General features: G+C 39.6%; 1 protein-coding gene across 3 annotated transcripts; it reads left to right on the top strand.

The window, feature by feature from the left end:
* The first annotated feature begins 272 nt into the window (after window positions 1-272).
* Window positions 273-19555, top strand: mfsd1l (major facilitator superfamily domain containing 1-like). Of its 3 annotated transcripts, XM_081600983.1 has the most exons (14): window positions 277-476; window positions 1796-1896; window positions 2006-2115; window positions 2197-2252; window positions 4756-4800; window positions 12802-12945; window positions 13025-13183; window positions 13262-13377; window positions 13696-13796; window positions 14703-14814; window positions 14885-15022; window positions 18683-18822; window positions 19050-19161; window positions 19238-19555. In XM_081600983.1, exons 1-14 carry the CDS (start codon window positions 455-457, stop codon window positions 19364-19366), a joined length of 1485 nt encoding a protein of 494 aa, XP_081457109.1. In that variant the 5' UTR covers window positions 277-454; the 3' UTR covers window positions 19367-19555. The 3 variants fall into 3 exon arrangements, with proteins under 3 accessions (XP_081457111.1, XP_081457109.1, XP_081457110.1); XM_081600985.1 differs by lacking the exon at window positions 19238-19555 and having other exon boundaries at window positions 273-476; window positions 18998-19105; XM_081600984.1 differs by lacking the exon at window positions 4756-4800 and having other exon boundaries at window positions 279-476.
* Window positions 19556-23765: the final 4210 nt, after the last annotated feature.

Here is a 23765-nt window from a genome sequence, read left to right as displayed (position 1 = left end):
AGAAAAAAACGGTTCATTAAAACAAGAAATTAGGAAATAGGATGTGGAGACATTAATAGTGAATAAGATATTAGTTAAACAAAATAAATAAAGCAATTATTATTTAAAGGAAATATGATTATAATAAGAATTTAGGTTTGTTTAAAAAGAAGGAAAACAGCACAATAGATGGCGATAACGTATCTTAACGTTGGATGTCTCCCGCCAATAAAGCCACGAAGAAGAAAATGCAGTTCGTTTACGTCATTGCAGAATTCCAAGTAGCTGGATGCGTCGTCAGGAATGCTAACAATGCTAACGGTTCCGTCCACATGATGTGTAGATCTGCGGTTAGCGACCGTCTCACGTTGACGTTGACTTTGCCGACGTTAATCGTCTGCCGCAGCTGCAAACCGTAAACAACGAAGAATGTGAAGCATTTTTCTGCTTTATAGCGAACTTATTTTCTCTCAGTATGGCTCAAGCGGCGGAGAAAGGTCAGTTATGTTGATAGTTTTTCTAAAATTATTCCTCATATAGCATTTTATGCTAAACCGCAGCTACTCGCAGCCCACAGGATCCAACACTTCCCTAAAAAAATGTGTCGGTAAATGAGCCACTCAGCATTTTAGACATTAAAAACTCATGTGACTCAAGTCGGAAGTTGCCCAACAGGGATTTAGTAAAAATGTACTTTTCTATCATGTGTTAGTTTCTCTTTAATAGAGTTTCTGTAATAAAGAGAGCTGTAATTCACTTCATTTCACTCCATAGAGTCATTTCTACCCTCAGCCCAGTTAAATAAAACTTTAGTGCTGAAAATGTCTCATAAACATTAAAAAGAAAAAGATAAACTTATAATTTTGAACAATTAATGCTGTTGGAAATTTGTCTTTTATTTTAAATAACAGAGATTTCTCTTTCCCTTGTTTTAAAATAAAAACTTAAATCACTTTGGTGTCATTTTGTTGTGGGAATATTTATATTTAAAAACATTGGTTGATTTATATGGAGGACCAAAACTGACAATAAAGAATAAATAAATAATGTAATCATTGCAAAGGCAGCAAATAAAGAAGCCAATTCATCATATGCTCACTTATTTGTTAAACATTTATTTATTTCTATATTTTTTCATAATTATGTCAGTTTTGGTCCTCCATATATCCGGAAGTTTACCTGAAGTTACTATTAAAGTCGACCTTGGGTCACCCAGATCTGATTATAGCTGCTGTATTTAAACTTGGTTAATTACAGCAATTCTTTTAAAAATGACGGTTGAGCTAGATCCTGTTTCTACTGAGAGAAGATAAAATATTATTTCATATTTCTTCAATCGAGCCCAAAATAATAAACCAACTGGATGCCTTTCATTTAACAAGGAAATGTTCAAAATACAATGTGAGGTTTTGGATACGGTCCTGTTCTTACCAAAATCTGATTACTTTGTTTGATTAAATTACTTCATGACTAGTTTTTTAAGTGCGCAAAAACAAAACCAGCTAACATTTAGGTAATTTTAGTTCTCATAAATTATATTTTTTGGCCCACAAGTATTTTTGAGTTGACGATTTTGGCTCACATGACAAAAACTTTGCACTCCCCTCAATAATAGATCTTTATTTCAGAAAAAACTTTCAATAGGTCATTCAGTTTTTGGGTCTTTAAGCTCATTTTATTCCTTTTTGGGTTGCAAAGGTTGCTGGCGTTTGTGAAAGACCATCAAAAACTCGTTTTCATCATGAAATCCCAACAGAACACTGTGAAGCCTTGTAGTACGTTAATTTAACGGCATTTTGTTGTTTGGATTTTCCAGCTTATTATCGCTTCCTGGTTCTCTTCTTTAACTGCCTCCTGACTTTTGGTTCCTACTTCTGCTTCGACATCCCCAGCGTCCTGCAGAACCAGTTCCAGGGGGTAAAATCAGCCGAATGATTCCTCATTATCAACCTGCTGGGTTCATGTTTGACTCAAATCCAAGGTTTTCCACAGATTAACTTTATCTGTGGTTTGTCTGGTGTTGCAGAACCTCACGTGTCCCAATGCAACAGTGATCAATGGGACTGTGGACTGTGTGGAGGGGCTGGGGATGAGTCCGCAGCAGTACAACCTCCTCTACGCCATATATGCCTGGACGTAAGCAGATTTGCACGTCGACTCGTTTTGCGATAAGATGTTTTCTTTCTTTCGGTGAGCGTGTCTCTGTCCGACCACCAGGAACGCCGTGGTGGTGATTATGGCCGGATTCCTGATCGACAAATTAGGAAATCGATGTGAGTTTAAAACCTGAGTTACGCAGCGCTGCAACTAACGATAATTTTACAAATTGATTATTCTGATGACTAATCAGTTATTTTTGACGATTAATTGATTATCCTGGCAATTATTCTGATGATTAATCGATGAATCGATTCAGGAGATTATGCTGACAGTTGTTTATTCTGCCGTTTATTAGATTATACTGTTGGTAAATGTTGGGTCTAAAACCTTACATTTGTTCACCAATCTGCAATAAAGAGACACAGACAAAGATGAGCTGTATACTTGCAAGGAGAGTTGCTCAGAGACTGCTCAGTTACAATCCTCCAACCCAACTCTGAAATAGTCTCCGATCTCCAGGCTTTTTATTTAGTTTGGGAACGCCCTAGTTACATGAGGTTCAGTTACTAAAGGGGGGGAACACACCAACTGAAACCTATTCAAGCTTGCTTCACACAATCAACTCCTAACACAATATTCTAGAGGAAACGGTCTGAGGGGGTCTGAGGGGAAACGACCCCCTCTGCATTTCTCCTTTTCAGCGCTGTTGCAGATTCACTTGAGGGTGCGATCAATACTGACAGTTGTTTCCTCCAGTCACGAGCAGTCAGTTGCTGTAAAACTGCATATTCTACACAAGAAGTTCTAAATACACACACACTTATAAAGATGAGATAAAACTATATACATTTATTACAACATTTCCCTCCTGTTTATCCATCTTTAATGAACAGAATTTTATCAATACCCTATTACTTCTTCCGATTTTCAACAGGGAAATCATATACTGCATCAAAATGTTACACTCAGAGTTTTAAAAGCTTGTGTCATTATCATTTGGATCAGGATACAGATTAGGAAAATGGAGCGACAGGTCCTCCTCGTCTCCCTCATCCTCATCCTCTCGAGTGGCAGCGTCATCAGTGGGGAGAAGAGAATAAACCTGTTCCTGCATAGGTGTTATTGCGGTGGTGATCAGTCTTTGTATTAGAGCCCTAATACAAGGAATACAACAACATCCACACAAGGTCAAAATTGCTGCAAACACAGCTATAGAGATCAAAACCGAAACAATCAGTTGATGATATTTGCCAAAAATGTCACTGCGAGCAAGTGGGAGAAAAGTTAAATTGGTGTTGATTACTAATGTACAAGTAGTTACATTCAATGTGCTGTCCAATTGTCCTTTTCCAGTGCGATTAATGCACGTAAAATTTTGTGCCAGGGCAACTCGTTTGTCGAAGATGGGTTTCTTTTTATCCCAGTCTGTAAGGGGATATATGTTGTCATAATTAGCACACTCGTTTTTTGGGTTTGTGTTATTCATCAGATCAATTATGCAGTTAGACGTTACTTGTGCTGGAACCACTTTAAGAATAGTTCTGGCTCCCAGACAGATCACACAATCGGTTTCTACTGTAGTGGCTGCCTGTTGTGCCATCAGTAACCAATTATTATTATGAGCTGTGATTCCGGTGGTGACTCTAAACCATTCATCCACATCATTTCCTGCATTAAATATGGTCATCTCTGAACTAGCAAGTTTGGTCAAATGCGGCCCTGTCATTGTCACATCCTGGGAGGTGTTATTTGTTTTGGTGTAATTCTGGCATAAGGAGATCATTTTATAAGGATCTTTTCCACTTTTTTCAACCCACAAAGAGAAATGAAAACAGGTGGTATTGGAGTGAGTATAGGGGTGGTCACGTGTGGTAAAAGGAATGGGATTGTCTGTGGTATTTATGATAATCTGTATTACTTTGTTAATTTTTTCTAGACGCATAACTTTAGCCCAGTATGTTGCGTTGTATTTGTCTGCTGGGCGTGGCGTCCAGGGATGTCCCGTGTAGGCGAATACATTTTCCCATTGTACATTGTGGTCTCGTGCTGCCATATACCAATCACACTCTGCCCAAGCACCACCAGGGTAACCCCCAATTTTGAATTTGTTTAGGTTCAGAAAAACCACAGTCGCCAATCGAGAGGCATTAAAACATAGATAAACATCATCTGTTCGAGTCTCTTCACTGTGTTCTTCACAGGGGTTGGTCATGGTTCTAACTGCAGAGCTAATGTTACCATCTTCCCAGATGGAGTCTTCTCTTTTTTCCCTCTTTACTGTACGTTTTTCTAGAGAGAAGAGTTTTATGGAGAGTTTTATGCCTTTGTGACAGCATTCTTGGCTTATGAAGATTTCCTACTTCCTCACGGCAGAGTGGTGGACAATCTTCACCAGGTTTGAGACAATTGTATACTAACAATACAACTCCCTTTGTAGTTGGTCTTTTCCTCTGGAGGCTACACTGAAATCTTCATAAACTCAGACTTGTCAATTATGTCACCTATATCCTATTCTGTTTTAACTTGGCTATGGTTATGAAAAAGTAAAATCACTAGTATACAGAGTGTCACTGTGACGCACCAACAAATAATAGCAAAGGTAATTTTACTCATTTTTCACTACTAGTTTGCAATGTGTCAAGTGAATCCATGTGTTTCTTTCTGCTATTTTTAAAGCTGTTCCAGTTGTCAATAGCACTTGGAAGGGTCCTTCCCACTTTGGTAAGTGCCAATGTTTCTTCTTTATGCTTTTCACTAGCACCCAATCACCCGGTTCAACTAGGGGGGTTTCCTGTTGACAAACAGAGGAGGAATCATCTTCAGGTGGCGTTTGTTTCTGTTTTTCCAACATTTTTCTCATATAGTCTGCTAAGTTGCTTTCATCATTAGTTTCCCATGGATTTCCAAAATATGGAAGTCTGTACGGTCTTCCAAACAGTGTTTCATATGGCGTTAGGCCTGTAGTACTAGTAATGTTTATGTACAATTTAACTAGGACCACACATTGTGACCATGGTCTGCCTGTTTCTTCTATACATTTTCTTAATCTATTTTTTATTGTACCATTCATTCTTTCAACCAGTCCTGCACTTTGTGGATGATAGGCACAGTGATGTTTTAGGTTTATTTCAAATGCTTTCCCTACATTATTAATTATTTGATTCACAAAATGTGTTTCATTGTCACTATACCAAGATATGGAATTTTCAGGAATTCCATATCTTGGTATTATGTCTTTGCATAAAGCTTTTGCTACAGTTGATGCATCTGGTGTCTTTGTTGGGAACAGTTCTACCCATTTTGAGAAGGAATCTATTACTACTAAACAGTATTTCTTTCCATCATTTCCTTTTCCAGCATCTAATTCTATAAAATCCATATGTATGTGCTGAAATGGGTATTCAGGTTTGGGGAACCGTCCTCTTGGTGGTCTCAGGTTTCCTTGTGCATTATGTTTTGCACAGATAAGACATGCTCTACTAAAATTTTTTGAATAAGTATTAAATCCATATGTGGTAAAGTAGTTGGATACTATCCCTACCATCCCTCCTGTTGAGACATGTGTATTACCATGGCTCAATATTGCTGCCCATTTATATAGATTTTTTGGTAGGATTGGTTTTCCTTCGGGTCAGATATATATGTCATCCCTTACTACAGCTCCTATTTTTATCCAGGAGTCTATTTCCATTTTAGGTGCTTGAGTTTGCATGTCTTTTAAAACATCATTTTCCAGAGGTTGTTCCTCATTCCAGAGTACTTCCAGTTCTCCCATTGCTGCAGCCTTAGCTATCCTATCTGCAAATGCATTTCCTTTTGAAACTGAATCTGTGTTAGATGTGTGTGCTGTGCATTTGCATATTGCAACATGCTTAGGTAGTTATACTGCGTTTATTAGTCTTGTTCAGCATGGGTTATTGACTTTCCTGTAGATGTAACCATGCCTCTGTTTTTCCAATACTGAGCAAAGGTATGTGTTGTTGCAAAGGCATATTGACTGTCTGTATAGATGGTTACTTCTTTTCCTTTCATTAATTGACACGCTTCTGTTAACGCCACTAGTTCAGCTGCCTGTGCAGAGAGGTTTTGTGGCAATGCTGCTGCTTTTAGTACTTTGTCAGATGTGACTACAGCGTAGCCTGTTCTTGTTTTCCCATAATTATCTTTCTTTGAGGACCCATCTACAAATATTATTAATCCTTTTTTTAATGGTGTGTCTGTGAGGTCAGGTCTACATTTTGCAACTTTGGTTGCTAGAACCTCACAGTCATGTGGTTCGCCATCTTCTTTTGTTGGCATCAGCGTTGCTGGGTTTAAAATGGTGCAGCGTTCTATTTTTAGATGTGGTTGAGAAAGTAAAATGGACATGCAAGACAAGTGTCTTGCTGGGGATAGAAAAGTCATGTTTGTTTGTAGGAGTAAAGCTGACACAGCATGTGGTACTCTTAATGTTAGGTCATGAAATAATACAATATTTGCACTTGCCATTACTGCCATCGAGGCTGCCACCACAGCTCTTATGCAAGGTGGTTGAGCACAAGTTACTGAGTCAAGTTTTGTTGAGTAAAACGCTATTGGTTTCATTTTATCTCCATGTTGTTGCGTTAGCACGGAGGTCATGTATTTGCCCCTGCAGTCGACCATCTGGAAGAATGGTTTTTTATAATCTGGCAAGGCTAGAGTGCCACTATCTACCAATGTCTGTTTTATTTGGCAGAATGCTCTTTCAGCTTCTGGAGTCCATTTCACTTTGTCATTTTCATTTCTGTGGTATATATTAATGCACTTAATGGTGCTGTTATTTCAGCATAATTTGGTACCCAGCTTCTACAATAATTTGTTAATCCTAAAAATGACATCATCTGTTTCTTTTCTATTGGCTTTGGTGCTTGAAGGATTGCTACTTTTCTATCTTGCACTACTGTTCTTCCTCCTGAAGTTGGCTGATGTCCCAGATATCTTACTTCTGGTCTGCAGAGTTGTAGCTTGTTTTTGCTGACTTTATGTCCTTCTTTGTACAGATGATTTAGGAGGCCTAAAGAATCTGTTAAGCAGTCTTCCTCAGTTTCTGATGCCACTAATATGTCATCAACATATAACAGTATCTGACTTCCTCTGGGTGGCTCGAAAGTGGACAGGCTTGCTGACATAGCTTGTGAATATATAGTGGGACTTTCACAATAACCTTGTGGTAATCTGGTGTAGGTGTATCTTTTCCCTTCAAAAGTAAAAGCAAACCAGTATTGACTGTCTTTTTGTACCGGCATAGAGAAAAATGCGTTACTGATGTCTACTACTGTGAACCACTTTGCTTTTGGGCTTAATGAGTTTAGCAGGGTGTGTGGATCTGGTACACATGGTGCCCTTTGAATTACTGCTTCATTTACAGCTTGTAAGTCTTGTACCATTCTCCATCCTGTTGAAGGTGGAGCCTTCTTTACTGGAAAAATAGGTGTATTGCAGGGTGAGTCAGGACATTCTATCAATACTCCCGCTTGTAGCAGATCTTGAATTACAGGTCTAATTCCCTCCTGTGCATCTGGTTTCAGGAGGTATTGTCTCATTCTTGGTCTATATTCTGTTTTTGGTCTTATTATGACAGGGTTAGCATTTTTTATTAGTCCCACATCAGATGATCCTTTGGACCATAGTTGTTCAGGTATATTTTGTAGAAGAGTTTCCTCTTCTTCTGTTAACATCAAATGTCAGTCTTGTTCTGGATCTATATGTGTTCCAGCTTGAACTGTCGTAGTCCAGAACAAGGCTTTTCTGGTTAAATCTGTGGACTGGCTGTACCAGGTGTTTACACCCGTTTCCCTCCAGTCTCTTGCTCTTTCTCCCCTTTCAACCATTTTTCCCAATGATGCCCATGTCTCATTTTTCTTTTTAAATAGGGAGATGTGTGGTGTCCAGATCATTTTATATAATGACTGTAACTCATCTGGCAGAATTACTGCTGCAGCTGATGTGTTTGTCATATCTGAATAGATATATGAGATAGTTATTTTTACTGGGGTTATTTTTCTAAGTTTGTCTGCATAAGATTGATCTGGACCTGGAGCGTTTTTATACCACATGGTTAAATGTAGGTCATCTGAATTTATGCTATCCTGGATTTCTCTGATAACTTGTTTTCCTTCGTTAAGGAGTGAGGTTCCAACAGAAGTGGGTGGTTTGTTTGGCACATCCAGGGTGTAATAATAATGCACCGGACCTGTGCCCTGTACTACCATTAGATCCTGTAGACTTTCATGTCTTCTCATCACCCTCATTCCCTCTGGCGTTGGAACCAAGGCTAGGCCTAAAGCTACCAAGCCATCTCTGCCCAGTAAGTTTACTGGACAGTCAGGTAATACTAACATCCTCATCTGGCATCCTTCTCCCTCAGGATCCATTACCCAGACGGGCTGTGTTTCTGATATATGTTTTAGTGCTCCCTGTGCTGCTCTGACTAGCACTAGGTTTGGGCCTGCTTTCATTCCTGGGATTATTTTCTGAATGGTTGTTCTGCATGCTCCTGTGTCACATAAGAATGGGACTTTTTGTCCTCTGATCATTAAAGTAACTTCTGGTCTGTATTTTTCTTGGAAGAATAATTCTTCTAGGTTTAGAATTTCATCTGGTTCTAGTTTTATGTTTGAAGTTTCTTTTTCTAGTCATGCAGAATTTTCTTCTCTAGGTCTCCCTGACCTGCAATCTTTGTACATGTGGCCCTCTTTTCCACAGGTCCAACAGACTCTTGGTCCTCCTGGGTGTGGGCCTGACCCCTGCTTTGGTAACCTTTTCAGCATGGAGTGCATGAGTAACATAGTCTGTTAGGGTACTGCCGCTCATTCCTATGTAATGTTTATTTATCCAACCATTTATTTCCTGGCATGATCCTGCATGTTGGGCATTTTTCAATTGTTGTTGGTAGGGACCATTTACATCCGGGTCTGGTTGCAGACCACTGTGTGTTTTAAATATTTTTTCCATTCTAGCTCTGAAATCATCGAATGATTCTTCCTGCTTTTGTTTACAGCGACTGATTTCAGTATAATTTGCTTGTCTTCTATATCTCTGTCTTATTCTTTCTAGGAGAGCTGTCACTTTTTGTCCTATAGTGGCCGATCCATATGCGTCAATTACACGTGCATTTGGGGGTCCAGTCATAGGGTCGTAATCCCCTTTAACGTGGTGCCAATCTGGGCCTAATATTTGCATCCACACCTGTTGTATTTCAGTCCCATTCAGATAGTAAGTTAGTCTCAGACTTTCCATTGCAGTCACACATTCTTCTAGGTCTTCTCTAGGGTGTGGGATTCCCTCAACAGCTTTTCTAATGTCATCTTTTGTCCAAGTTCTGTATACCCTCACTGTGGGTTGGTGTTGTGCTCCGCCATCTGGTGGAGGCGGCAGAGGGTTTGGAAGCTCAATCATTGGAAAAATATTATTTTCATCATTGTTTGTTTCTTCCAACATCACCTTAATTTTTTGTTTTTGTTTAGTGGCCTGGGGTGTCAGTACACCTTCCAGGTCAGATGTTAATGTTTTTGTCCAGTCCCCCGCGGTTCCTTGTGATCTAGTTTTTTTTGGGGACTGTATGAAGGTGGGGGTCCATATTTTGCAGGGCCTGGTTCCTGCTGTACCGGAGGAACAGTCGCACCACCTTCTGGGTTTTGAGGCGGTCTCAGTGCTTGCCTCATTAACATTGCATATGCACTTCCTGGGGCATATTCATTATCTTCCTGTCTGTGAAACATTACTTTTTCCCCTTCCTGTGCCTTTCTTTTTTTATGCTTCCTCTTTTTCCTGGCTTTCTCTCTTTCTTTTCTTTTGCTTTCTTTTCACCTTCCTCTCGTTTTCCTGCAATTTGTAGCCAAACTTTTGTTTGTTCATAACCTTCTTTTGCCATCTTTTTATCATTTCCCTTACATTTTGTTCTTATTTTTTGCTGTAATTCTTTTAAACTCGTGGTACTTAGTTTGCCATTAAAGTCATACTGTTTTATCCAATAACAGAGAGGTTTTAACACATCCTCATTTATTTTTTCTACTATTTTCCAATCTTTACAAGGGAGTTTCTCTAGGAACTTTTGTTTATGTTTGGTTGTCCCCTGTCCCATTTTGAACTAAATTTTGGACCAGCGTGGGTTCAACACCTGCTGTGTTCTAAACACTGGCTTCTTTTCAACAGGATGGTGATAAGTAGATTGTGGTAAAACTCACTTCAACTCAGAGAGCGGAGTTTTCTTGTCTACAAACATCCACAAAATCTCACCATTAGAGCCCTGTTGGTTTGGTATAAAACTCTGTACCTACTGGTAGGGAGTTTTCATTCACACACACTTTCACACTTTTAAGTAGGACGTTCCCGCCCTTCACGGAATTTAACTACCTAGTAGAGGACTCCCGTCGTCCTTTAGCAGGGGACGCCGCCGTCCCACACAGAATTTAACTAACTGTTATAGTTAGAGGAGTCTGTCCTCCCGCGGACTTTAACTGGTTTTATTTTATTCTCATCCCCATACATACTTGTTTTTTAATTTGAATCCTACTCACAGTTTGTCGTGTCTCGGGAATCCGTCAACCCTCGGATCCCAGCCCGCGAGAGACAACCAGTCCCGGAAAAGGTCTTAATTCTGTGGCCACAGACTTATCCTGGATCTCTCTCGCCCGCTGGAATCGTCAGGTATCTTGGACTCTGGCTCGAAGGACCAAGTAAATGTTGGGTCTAAAACCTTACATTTGTTCACCAATCTGCAATAAAGAGACACAGACAAAGATGAGCTGTATACTTGCAAGGAGAGTTGCTCAGAGACTGCTCAGTTACAATCCTCCAACCCAACTCTGAAGCAGTCTCCGATCTCCAGGCTTTTTATTTAGTTTGGGAACGCCCTAGTTACATGAGGTTCAGTTACTAAAGGGGGGGAACACACCAACTGAAACCTATTCAAGCTTGCTTCACACAATCAACTCCTAACACAATATTCTAGAGGAAACGGTCTGAGGGGGTCTGAGGGGAAACGACCCCCTCTGCATTTCTCCTTTTCAGCGCTGTTGCAGATTCACTTGAGGGTGCGATCAATACTGACAGTTGTTTCCTCCAGTCACGAGCAGTCAGTTGCTGTAAAACTGCATATTCTACACAAGAAGTTCTAAATACACACACACTTATAAAGATGAGATAAAACTATATACATTTATTCCAACAATTAATCAATTATTCTGGTGATTAATCAATTATACTGATGATTAATCAATTATTCCGTTGATTAATCAATTCTTTTTGCGATTAGTCAATTGTTCTGACAATTAGTTTGATGATTAATTGGGTATTCTGACGATTAATTATTTATTCTCATGATTAATTGATTTTTCTGACGATTAATCAATTAATCTATTCTGGAGATTATGCTGACAATTATTTGTTTATACTCCCATTTAAAAATTAGGGTACTAATTAGGGTAATTCGGATGTTTAATCGATTATTCTGATGATTAATCGATTTAGGGCTGTTGTAAACGATTATTTTAGTAATCGAGTAATCTATAGATTTTTCTTACGATTAATCGAGTAATCGGATAAAAACAATTATGAAATAAAATATTGGTAAATCTTCCATAACACCAGTGTTACTATCGGATATCAACATCAGTCTATTTTTTCCACCTTTGAGCTTCCCTACCAGTTACTGTTTTGTAGACCGGGGGAGCAATATGGGATATTTACGGCTCCTCCGTTCAGAAACGCATCTACCAGCCATGTTCCGCCTCCCGTTTGTTCAGACCGGAATGATATAAGTTTATTGTGCGGTTCGTCCGTAAAGCTGCTCTTACCTGTAAGCATCAACCCTCAGCCGCCCGCCGTGTTCAGTCTCTCTGCTCACCTGTAGAATCCTCCTCAGCTTCTTCCCGCCGTTCAACCAGCAGCTCCGGAGCAGAAAGGCTGCCGGCATCGCGCCGGTCATTTTAAGGATGTTTATTGGTCCCACAAAAACGATGAAAACCCGGAATTATCACCAATCAGTAAAATCCCCGCGGGCCGAACCTGAAGATTGGACGTTATGCCGCTAACACGTAGCTTCCGTCAACAACTCAGAGGCGGAAGTCAGAGCTCCGCGCAACGCAGATAATGTTCCGGCTGAAACACGGTGCGCTAAATGATGAAACATAAATTAACGAAGCTTCGAGGCAGGTCGATTTTCCTCGAGGAATTTTAATAATCGAGGTACTCGAATCACTCGAGGAATCGTTTCAGCCCTAAATCGATTATTCCGATGATTAATTGATTACTGAGATGAAAAATTGGCTCATTCTGCTTAATTCTTACTCAACCACTGAAACCTTTTTCTACAATTTTCGAAACGCATTAAAAGATGCGAATAAACAAATAATCAAATTCCTTTTTAAAATAACAAAATAAACATTTTATTGCATAAAATCCATTAACAGCATTTCTTTAGTTATTTGTAGCAAATGATGCAGCTAAAAAAACTTGAGCTTGTGAAAAGCAGATAAAAGGATCTTAAATGTAACATATAAATACTTTTTTACAGTTTTAGCTTAGTTACTGCTCTGACTGTGTTGTTAATTAATTAAATGGCCTTTTTGACTCCAGTAAACGATTAATTGATTACTAAATCAGTTGATGCTCATTTCAACAATCGATTAATCGCTGTTGGTGCGATTAATCGTTTCAGGCCTAGTCAGAAGGGTGACTGTGTGTGCCGCTGTGTTGCAGTCGGGGTGTTTCTCTTCTCCTTTCTGTGTGTTCTGGGCTCGTCGCTGTTCGCTCTGGGCTCCCACTTCAGAGGAACTCCCTACCTGCTTCCTCTCATGCTCACGGGACGTCTCTTATTCGGTTCCGGCAACGGATCTCTGACCAGTAAGAGGCAGTCTGGTCCAGTTTATGATCCCCCGTGTGAGAGAGAGAGGGTTCGCTGCAGCCTTGTTTGTTTTCCCAGTTGTGCAGAACCGCATCACAGCGTTCTGGTTCAAAGGGAAGGAGCTGGCGCTGGCCTTCGGTGTGACGCTCGCCTTTTCCCGCCTCGGTTCGGTCCTCAACTTCTTCTTCACGCAGAAGTTTGAAGACAAATACGGCATGCAGTGGACGCTGTGGGGTGGTACGTTGACCAGGAAGCGAAGCGCCGCCTGTGCAGACGAGTTCCTGCCTCCAGATGATGATTTTCTGCTGTTTCCAGGCGCTCTGCTGTGCGTGCTCGGCTTCGTTTCTGCGGTCGTCGTGAGCGCTCTGGACAAGATCGGCATGAGGCAGCTGGGCCTTGACGGGGCCATCGCAGAGGAGTCCCGCAAAGTGGTCAGACCCGCTCGTTCATGGCCAACAGTCAGGAGTTTACATACAGTCACCATCAACACTAGTTTCTCTAAAACCCAGATGTACACATACATGCTCCTTTGGTTCCTTTGTCCTGTTAGTAAGTATTTTAAACTGTTTATAAAATGTTTACTCTTCTGAATAAGAGAAAATATTAAAATAAACCCAACCATTCAGCCATTTTTGATCATCATCTCTCCATCCTGATAAAAAAACGTTTTGGATGGATGTAATCGTCTCTCCTGAACCGTTTCCAGACAGAACTCTGGGCCCAATTTACCCGAGTTTCTCTGTGTTCAGAGGGTTCAGGATGTGAAGCTGCTGTCGCTCCGATACTGGCTGCTGGTTCTCACCATCATGTTCTTCTACAACGGCATTTTCCCCTTCATCGCTGATGCCAGGTTAGTGCTGAAACCTGTCAGTGCTACTAACGATTATTTTACAAATATTCTGGCAATTAATCAATTACTCTGACAGTTATTCTAATAATTAATTGATTATTTTGTGAATTAATTATTCTGCCGATTAAGCAGTTATTCTGTTGATTAATCAATTATTTTGACGATTAATTGACTATTCCTGCGATTAATCGGATATTTTTACGCAATATTAGAAATACATTAAAAGATGGGTATAAATAATGTATTTATAGCATTAATTGCAGTGACAGATTTTCATTATGAATCATTTATAGTAAAGGATGAATCTGCAGCTAAAACAAATACTACCAATAATTCTAATCTCAATACAGTGAGAGGCTGACATGTTGTTATTTTTTCAGTTAACAGATTATTAATTATTATTTATATATATATATATATATATATATATATATTCTTTTTTTATAATTTGAACAAGATGAGCAAACCCTCACAGTTGAGACGTTCTGGGTAGAAATTATTCACGGTTTGTTTTTTTTGTCTTAAATGCAAAATGTTTATGTTTTTGTACAGTTTTAGTTTAATTACCTCTCTGAGAATGATGCTTTTTCAGAAAATAATTGCCATTTTTTCAGATGACTAATGCAATTAATCGCATTAATCGTGATTAATCGATTATTGAAATAATCGTCAACTAATTTAGTGTGGTGTTCTTTCAGTAATTATCTATTTTTAGTCTGTACTCCACAGTTAATGACCAATCAAGTACTAAATCAGTTGATGATTGCTCCAATAATCGATTAATCACGATTAATCCGATTAATCGTTTCAGCCCTATACGCAGCATACACACAGCTTTATGTCAGAATCATTAATGAAACTGCAGTTGTTTGTTTTTAAGCATTTGTCACGTTGTTTCCTGTGCAGTAAGTTCATCCAGGATAAATACAGCGACTACAGCCAGAAGGAGGCGGCGTACGTCGCGGGCGCCGTGTACGACAGCTCGCTGGTGCTCTCGGCCAGCGTGGGCATCCTCATCGTAAGCCACCGCCGCTCTGGAGTCAGTCTGGCCAGAAATCACTCTGACTGGTTCCAACTTTGTGATTTAGGATTATGTGGGTCTTCGGGGAGTTTTTGCGGTGGCCTGCGCCGTTTTCACGCTGCCCGTCTTCGGACTGCTGGCCTTCACCTTCGTCCCTCCTCTGGTCTCCACCATCTGGCTGGGAGTCACTTACTCTTTCGCTGCCGTGAGTTTCAGACGGTTTAAATCAGCTGTGAATCATTTAACACATCTGGTTTTAGACTGTTACATTTTTTATTTCATTTCTGGCGATGGCTTTAAATCATCATTGCTGACTTGTGTAAATTTGAGCGCTAGCATCCAGCGCCTTGCTAAAGTTTCTAAGTTTTTTCACATTCAGCCGAAAATTTTTGATTTTATGTGATAAACCAGCAGAAAGTTCTGCATAATTACCAACTGCAGTTCCAGGAACACTTCTGCTAATCCGCTAGATTTGGGTTTAGCACAGTTAGCATTTAGCTGTTAGCAAAGCTAATGTTTACGATTAGTGTTTCAGGGTTAGCACAGCTAACTTTTTGTTGGCAGTTAGCTACTTTTTCAAAAGAACAAAACATATAAAGTCTCAAAACATGTTTTATGAATAAAAATCTGAAAAGTGGGGCATGCATTTGCTGTTTTCGAGTCTTTTGTGGTGTATCTCTGCTAGCTTGAGCTGGATGTCTGAACACTCAGAGTGAAAACAGCTGGATGAGTTTCTGATTCAGTCCCACTTGTGAAAACATGGGGATGGTTTGGCTGCTTTTTGAACACAGAGTTAGTAAAGAATGCAAATGCATGCCACACTTTTCAGATTTTTATTAGAAAGTTCCTTATAACACCATCTATCATCCTAGCAAAATAAATCACGGTTTATTAAATGTTCTTTTGACCATTGATGACTGAAGTCCTAAAACAGTTTTTATATTTTCTTTGTCCGTATCTTTGTTGTGTTCCTGGTTTATCCTTGTTGTGTTCCTGGTTTATCCTTGTTGTGTTCCTGGTTTATCCTTGTTGTGTTCCTGGTTTATCCTTGTTGTGTTCCTGGTTTATCCTTGTTGTGTTCCTGGTTTATCCTTGTTGTGTTCCTGGTTTATCCTTGTTTTGTTCCTGGTTTATCCTTGTTTTGTTCCTGGTTTATCTTTGGTTGTGTTCCTGGTTTATCTTTGGTTGTGTTCCTGGTTTATCTTTGGTTGTGTTCCTGGTTTATCCTTGTTTTGTTCCTGGTTTATCTTTGGTTGTGTTCCTGGTTTATCTTTGGTTGTGTTCCTGGTTTATCTTTGGTTGTGTTCCTGGTTTATCTTTGGTTTGTTCCTGGTTTATCTTTGGTTTGTTCCTGGTTTTTCCTTGTTTTGTTCCTGGTTTATCCTTGGTTTGTTCCTGGTTTATCCTTGTTTTGTTCCTGGTTTATCCTTGGTTTGTTCCTGGTTTATCCTTGTTTTGTTCCTGGTTTATCCTTGTTTTGTTCCTGGTTTATCCTTGTTTTGTTCCTGGTTTATCCTTGTTTTGTTCCTGGTTTATCCTTGTTTTGTTCCTGGTTTATCCTTGTTGTGTTCCTGGTTTATCCTTGTTGTGTTCCTGGTTTATCCTTGTTTTGTTCCTGGTTTATCCTTGTTGTGTTCCTGGTTTATCCTTGTTTTGTTCCTGGTTTATCTTTGGTTGTGTTCCTGGTTTATCTTTGGTTGTGTTCCTGGTTTATCTTTGGTTTGTTCCTGGTTTTTCCTTGTTTTGTTCCTGGTTTATCCTTGTTTTGTTCCTGGTTTATCCTTGTTTTGTTCCTGGTTTATCCTTGTTGTGTTCCTGGTTTATCCTTGTTTTGTTCCTGGTTTATCCTTGTTGTGTTCCTGGTTCATCCTTGTTTTGTTCCTGGTTTATCCTTGTTTTGTTCCTGGTTTATCCTTGTTTTGTTCCTGGTTTATCCTTGTTTGTGTTCCTGGTTTATCTTTGGTTGTGTTCCTGGTTTATCTTTGGTTGTGTTCCTGGTTTATCTTTGGTTTGTTCCTGGTTTATCCTTGTTTTTTTCCTGGTTTATCCTTGTTTTGTTCCTGGTTTATCCTTGTTTTGTTCCTGGTTTATCCTTGTTGTGTTCCTGGTTTATCCTTGTTTTGTTCCTGGTTTATCCTTGTTGTGTTCCTGGTTTATCCTTGTTTTGTTCCTGGTTTATCCTTGTTTGTGTTCCTGGTTTATCCTTGTTTGTGTTCCTGGTTTATCTTTGGTTGTGTTCCTGGTTTATCTTTGGTTGTGTTCCTGGTTTATCTTTGGTTGTGTTCCTGGTTTATCTTTGGTTTGTTCCTGGTTTATCCTTGTTGTGTTCCTGGTTTATCCTTGGTTTGTTCCTGGTTTATCCTTGGTGTGTTCCTGGTTTTTCCTTGTTTTGTTCCTGGTTTATCCTTGCTTTGTTCCTGGTTTTTCCTTGTTTTGTTCCTGGTTTATCCTTGGTTTGTTCCTGGTTTATCCTTGTTGTGTTCCTGGTTTATCTTTGGTTTGTTCCTGGTTTATCCTTGTTTTGTTCCTGGTTTATCCATGTTGTGTTCCTGGTTTATACTTGTTGTGTTCCTGGTTTATCCTTGGTTTGTTCCTGGTTTATCCTTGTTTTGTTCCTGGTTTATCCTTGTTTTGTTCCTGGTTTATCCTTGGTTGTGTTCCTGGTTTATCCTTGGTTGTGTTCCTGGTTTATCTTTGGTTGTGTTCCTGGTTTATCCTTGTTTTGTTCCTGGTTTATCCTTGTTGTGTTCCTGGTTTATCCTTGTTGTGTTCCTGGTTTATCCTTGTTGTGTTCCTGGTTTATCCTTGTTGTGTTCCTGGTTTATCCTTGTTGTGTTCCTGGTTTATCCTTGTTGTGTTCCTGGTTTATCCTTGTTTTGTTCCTGGTTTATCCTTGTTGTGTTCCTGGTTTATCCTTGTTGTGTTCCTGGTTTATCCTTGTTGTGTTCCTGGTTTATCCTTGTTTTGTTCCTGGTTTATCCTTGTTTTGTTCCTGGTTTATCCTTGTTGTGTTCCTGGTTTATCCTTGTTGTGTTCCTGGTTTATCCTTGTTGTGTTCCTGGTTTATCCTTGTTGTGTTCCTGGTTTATCTTTGGTTGTGTTCCTGGTTTATCTTTGGTTGTGTTCCTGGTTTATCTTTGGTTTGTTCCTGGTTTATCTTTGGTTGTGTTCCTGGTTTATCCTTGTTTTGTTCCTGGTTTATCCTTGTTTTGTTCCTGGTTTATCCTTGTTTTGTTCCTGGTTTATCTTTGGTTGTGTTCCTGGTTTATCTTTAGTTGTGTTCCTGGTTTATCTTTGGTTGTGTTCCTGGTTTATCTTTGGTTGTGTTCCTGGTTTATCTTTGGTTTGTTCCTGGTTTATCCTTGGTTGTGTTCCTGGTTTATCCTTGGTGTGTTCCTGGTTTATCCTTGGTTTGTTCCTGGTTTATCCTTGTTGTGTTCCTGGTTTATCCTTGGTTTGTTCCTGGTTTATCCTTGGTGTGTTCCTGGTTTATCCTTGGTGTGTTCCTGGTTTATCCTTGTTGTGTTCCTGGTTTATCCTTGGTGTGTTCCTGGTTTATCCTTGGTGTGTTCCTGGTTTATCCTTGGTGTGTTCCTGGTTTATCCTTGGTGTGTTCCTGGTTTATCCTTGGTTTGTTCCTGGTTTATCCTTGGTTTGTTCCTGGTTTATCCTTGTTTGTGTTCCTGGTTTATCTTTGGTTTGTTCCTGGTTCATCCTTGTTTTGTTCCTGGTTTATCCTTGTTTGTGTTCCTGGTTTATCCTTGGTTTGTTCCTGGTTTATCCTTGGTGTGTTCCTGGTTTATCCTTGTTGTGTTCCTGGTTTATCCTTGTTGTGTTCCTGGTTTTCCTCCGGGTTTCGCTCCAGGCCAGCATGTGGCCGTCCATCCCCCTGGTGGTTCCTCAGGCCACGCTGGGAACGGCCATGGGCCTGGCCACCTCCATACAGATGGTCGGCATCGGGGTGTCCAACCTGATTGTCGGACAGATTTTGGGCACCAAATCCAGGTAATTAAACCATTCTATGGAAGAGGGACACTGCAAAAAATAATTATAATAAAAATCCAACTTTAAAGAATTTTGGAAACAAAAGTCTAAATTCTGAAAAGAAAAAAGAATTCTGAAAAAAGTCAGAATCCTGAGACAAAATTCTTTTTCTATATTTTTTTGTAATCCTCTCCAGCTGCGATCCTCCTTGCAGCGGCAGTGTTTTACGGATTTCCTGTCTCCTGCAGTGAAGCTAAAATCCCGCTGTGGCGCTGGCAGAGGATGATGATCTTCATGCTGGCCAACACTGTCTGCTGCATCGTCGCCTCCGTTCTGCTCAACATCGCCGACCACAGACAGGTCAGACTTCGCCGCCGTCCCGCTGACGTGCTCTGCTTCACGGCGCTAACGGCGTTTTGTCCCGACGTGCCTGCAGGGCGGGACGCTGAACAAGACGACCAAAAGGTCGCGGCCGGCGGAGGGAGACGCCGAGCGAGAGCCGCTCACCCGGACGCAGGAGGAGGAGGAGGAGGAGCAAAACCAGACCAATTCCATCAACTCGTGAGGTTTTCTCATGTTTTATGTCTCAAAATGACAAACAAGCTGCTCTGTAGCAACTCGGTCAACTTCAACTGGCATCTTTCTCCAGCCCGACTTTTCTTTTTTTTTTTTTTTTGAGCTGCTCTAGAAAGAAAAAATGGAGCAAATTTCTGCCAAAAAATGTGAAAACAAGAACGTCTGAGTTTGAAAAGTCTTGGAAAGTTTGGAGTTTTTAATGTTGAAAATGTTCTAGAAAACAAACTCAGAAATTTTCAGATTAATCTCAGAAAGTTTGTAGAATTTTTTTTTTAATTTCTGAGTTTGGAAAGTTGAAAATTAAAACTCAAACTTTTATATTAATCTTATAACATTTCTAGAAAAACTGGAAGATTTCTGAGTTCATAGTCATGAATTTGCCAGAAAACTATAAAACTTGGAGCTGAATCTCAGAAACTTTGTAGAAAAAAAACCTTCAAATTTCTGAGTATAAAAAGTTGAAATTTCAAAAAAAAATTTCTACAACATTCTGAGATTATTCTCAAAATTTCAGAGTCTTTGGGTGTAAATTTCTCACCCTGTCCTTGTTTTTGTCGCCGTGGCGCCACAGCACTTCATCACAAACGCTGCACAAACGATGATGTCATGCAGATTTTTAACTCGTTTTAATTCTTGACTCTAAACCTAATTTAAAGACAATATTGTTTATTTTATCAAAACAATATTGAGACTTTCTGACTTTATTTTTTGTTGTCCTGTCTGAATTTAAAGGGATATAAGAGAAAATCTTTTAAACTACATTTTCAGTAAAAAGTCGTTCTATCCCATTTTTTCAGACTTTAATGAAGTTTGAAATGTTTGTCACATTTATCACCAAGTTTAAATGTTTAACCCAAACTCTTCCCCCAGACCAGATTTATGCAGTTATTCCTTATTTTTTAAAATTGATTCCCATCACAGTTGTGTTTTTACGGCTCAGTTCTCACCGCCGCCACTAGATGGCACCGTTTCTCTAAATGTAATCCTGTAACGTTTGTATTTTTGCATTGATCGCAAATCTGGTCACTTTTTATCAACGTCAGACGGAAATGATGAAACTCATTAAAATATAATTTTAAAAAAATTACGTGTTTGTTTTTTTCCGACATTTGTTTGATTTTCTTTGACATTTTGACCATTTTTAGTGAGTTGAATTTGTAGTTTTAGTGTTTATTTTCTTTTAGACAAACACACTAAATCATTTAATTTAGTTTTTTTAAAACCTCTCAGATGGAAATAAACAAAACAGAAGCTTTCAGATTCAGACTTTCAGTAAAAATCACATTAAAAACGATGAACGATTAAGATCCACAAACATTTTTGGAAATATGTTTTTTCTGCCTGAATTTGCTGTTTTTATGGTTTATTTGTTCTAAATACTACAATTTGTACATAACGCTAAAATTTAGTCAGTCTGATTCATAATTTAGTACAAATTAAATCAGATGTCAGGATTGAACAGCATTAGTAGAAAAGATTTTTCACTCTTAGCTCTTTTTTTTGAAGACTTTTTACTTTTATTTAATATTGAAATGTTATTAAACCTACTATTAGTTTATTATTATTTCAAACACCACAATATCTATTTAGATAACTGAAACAGAACCAGGCAGAAGAATAAACTGAGGCCCCGTTTACACGACAACGATTTCGGGGGAAAACGGAAGAGTTTTGTTGCGTTTGTAGTGCGCATTTACACGAAACCACCGAATGTTTTCTCTAACAACGGCACAGATTGAAAACGGGTTCCAGACCAGCTCATGCATAGTATGGCAAAACATAGCTGCTTCCTACAATCCACAGAAGAAGAAACTACTCACAATGCTGGTGTTACTGTTTCCCCATCAGATTCGGTTCCCTCAGCGCCTCTTCACCGCTCCGCACCGCCCAGGTGGCAAAATACACGGCTGCTTGTTCAGCGCTCTTATCTAGAGAACTACGGACCAGGACCAGCCCGGCTCCAGACGAGTTTAACAGGAGGGGCACCGACTTATTTTGGGGGGCAAAATGAATCTACGTAGCTGAACATAGACAACAACACCAGCAGCCTACAGGCTACTTGTTAACAAGCTTAACATGCTGTATTGATATTAGCCAGTCATCTTTTAGCTATCATCCCCTGCATCCAACAGCTTTACTCAACTCAGTCGGTTAGTTCGGGGGAAAAACTGTGCCAAGTTATTTACGTTTTGCTGGGTTGCTGCCATGATTCTAACACACACACACACACACCAGTGGCGGCTGGTGCTAAAAAAACTGAGGGGGGCGCACACAAACAAACAAACAAAACAAATCTTAAAAAATAGCACTATTTGAACATGAATTTTGCCCTCCTTTCCTTCTGCCTTGCAAATTTCTCAATTACATTCTTGTTAAAGTCAGTCATCTCTGTGACCAGTCTTTTCTCCATTGACAACATGGCCAATGCATTCAGCCTGTCCTGAATCATTGAGTTTCTCAGAAAAGTCTTGATTCTTTTCAGAGTTGAAAAGCACCTTTCAGCTTCTGCTGTGGTCATGGGTGTGGTGATGAGGATCTTCAAGAGCGTGACAGTTTCTGAAAAGACTTATTCTAGATTGTTTTCCATAAACAGCTGGAGTAGGCCCACAGCACCACAACAGGCTTTGAACTCTTCCTTGCTGTAGATGAGAGTAAGCTCTGTCTTCAGTTTACCTCGATTGAGCACTGGATCGGCTTTTAAGGTGTTGCTCAGTGCATCTTCAGGAAATGCTGTGTTGTATTGTTCAAATCTGTCCCCCTGCAGGAGGGTGGCACTAACAAGGTGGTTTGTGAAAGAAAAGCGCTCCCTGGTGTGTCCCAGTATGATCACAGACCTTAAGAGAGAAGGACAAACATGACGATTATGATTTTATAATCACATTTTTCATTCTAAATATGAAATGTTATTTTGTCCTTTCTATTAAGTCATAGAAAGAAGGAACACATTTTATTTATAAACTTACTGATTTTAATAACATTTGCTGCCATTTTTTAAGGCTGTGTTATGAAATGTGTTACAGCATTTTTGTGGGACAAGATTATACAAAATTCAGTAACCAAATGTTTTATTCCCCATAAACTTCAGTACAGCTTAAATAATAAAATATCTTGCTGACAAACATTACATCAACATACCTACACAGCATAGAGACAACTAAAGGTATTTTTAACTACAACGCACATCTTCCTAATATATTAAATAACACTACTATAAACCAGTGTAACAGTGATTTTCCACAACAACTCACCTCTGCAGCAATCCTTTCATGGTCTTCTACACTCAGTGTCCGACATCACATCCAGCTAGCCAACTCCGCTTGTCATAAGAAGAGCTGGAAAAAGCCCGCAGGTAGGATCGTCCACGATCACTTGCCTGCTGCTGAATTTGTAAATTGGGACGATCCGGTCCAAGCTCCTTTATCCTGTTTTTTTCTTCAAGTGAACGCTTTGTAAAAGCATTTTTTTGTAAAGACAAAACAGAGTTTTCTCTCATTTTGAAACTACTCCACTTTGCAAACGTAAACGTGAATCGACCTGCAGCTGCGCTAATGAGTCGAATCGGGGATTGTCCAATCACACAATGTTTTTAAAAAAATTAGCCAGTACTGACACTCTACCAGTAATGACACAACAGAATGGGTGTGTCCGGGACGCAGAGCGCTGCGCCCTGTGGAAAACCTTAAATAACCAATTAAAAGTCAGCCTCAGATCACCTGCTTGCCAAAAGTTGATGCGCCTACATACACACTCATTAGAACGGCGCCCTGCACATAGGAAGTGTGCACAATGTGAGCAATTAAATAGAATTATGTATTTACTATTTTAATACATTCTAACATGTCTATTGGATATACAGTATGAATAAATACATTTCTAAGTATTTTGCAGTTAAGAATTAAATTATTTATTATCTAAACAATTTAAAGGGGGCGGCGCCCAAGCGCCCCCTACTGGCCAGCCGCCACTGACACACACACACCTGCGCAGCAGCAGCAGGTCTCCCGCTGCCTCACAGGTGTAAACCTAGCGCAAGCGTCTCAGCGTTCATGTTGCGTTTGAAGGCGGCTCGGAAAAACAGGTTACGACTTGTTAGCGACGGATAAAACTGTTTTAACTGCTGAAAAAGGTAACAGAGGACACGGATATGGGACGTGCGGGAACTCCTATTTTATCAAATTGATATAGGAATAACAGACTGTTGGCCATTCCAGGGTAAAAACAATAAACTCAAACAAGGTTTTTCGGCAAAGTTATCCCACTTTTTCCAACTGCATGCGCCCTAATCAGACGCACACAATGCGTGTTCTCTCACGCAAATCCACGTGCCTTCAAGTACAACTTTTTTTTTAAACACATGCACACTTTCAAAGTTTCAAAGAACCTAGCAC

Source organism: Poecilia reticulata, chromosome 19, assembly GCF_904066995.2.
Source record: "Poecilia reticulata chromosome 19, P_reticulata-male-v2, whole genome shotgun sequence".
In the NCBI taxonomy this organism is placed as follows: domain Eukaryota; kingdom Metazoa; phylum Chordata; class Actinopteri; order Cyprinodontiformes; family Poeciliidae; genus Poecilia; species Poecilia reticulata.
This window is presented reverse-complemented; position numbering and strand designations above follow the sequence as displayed.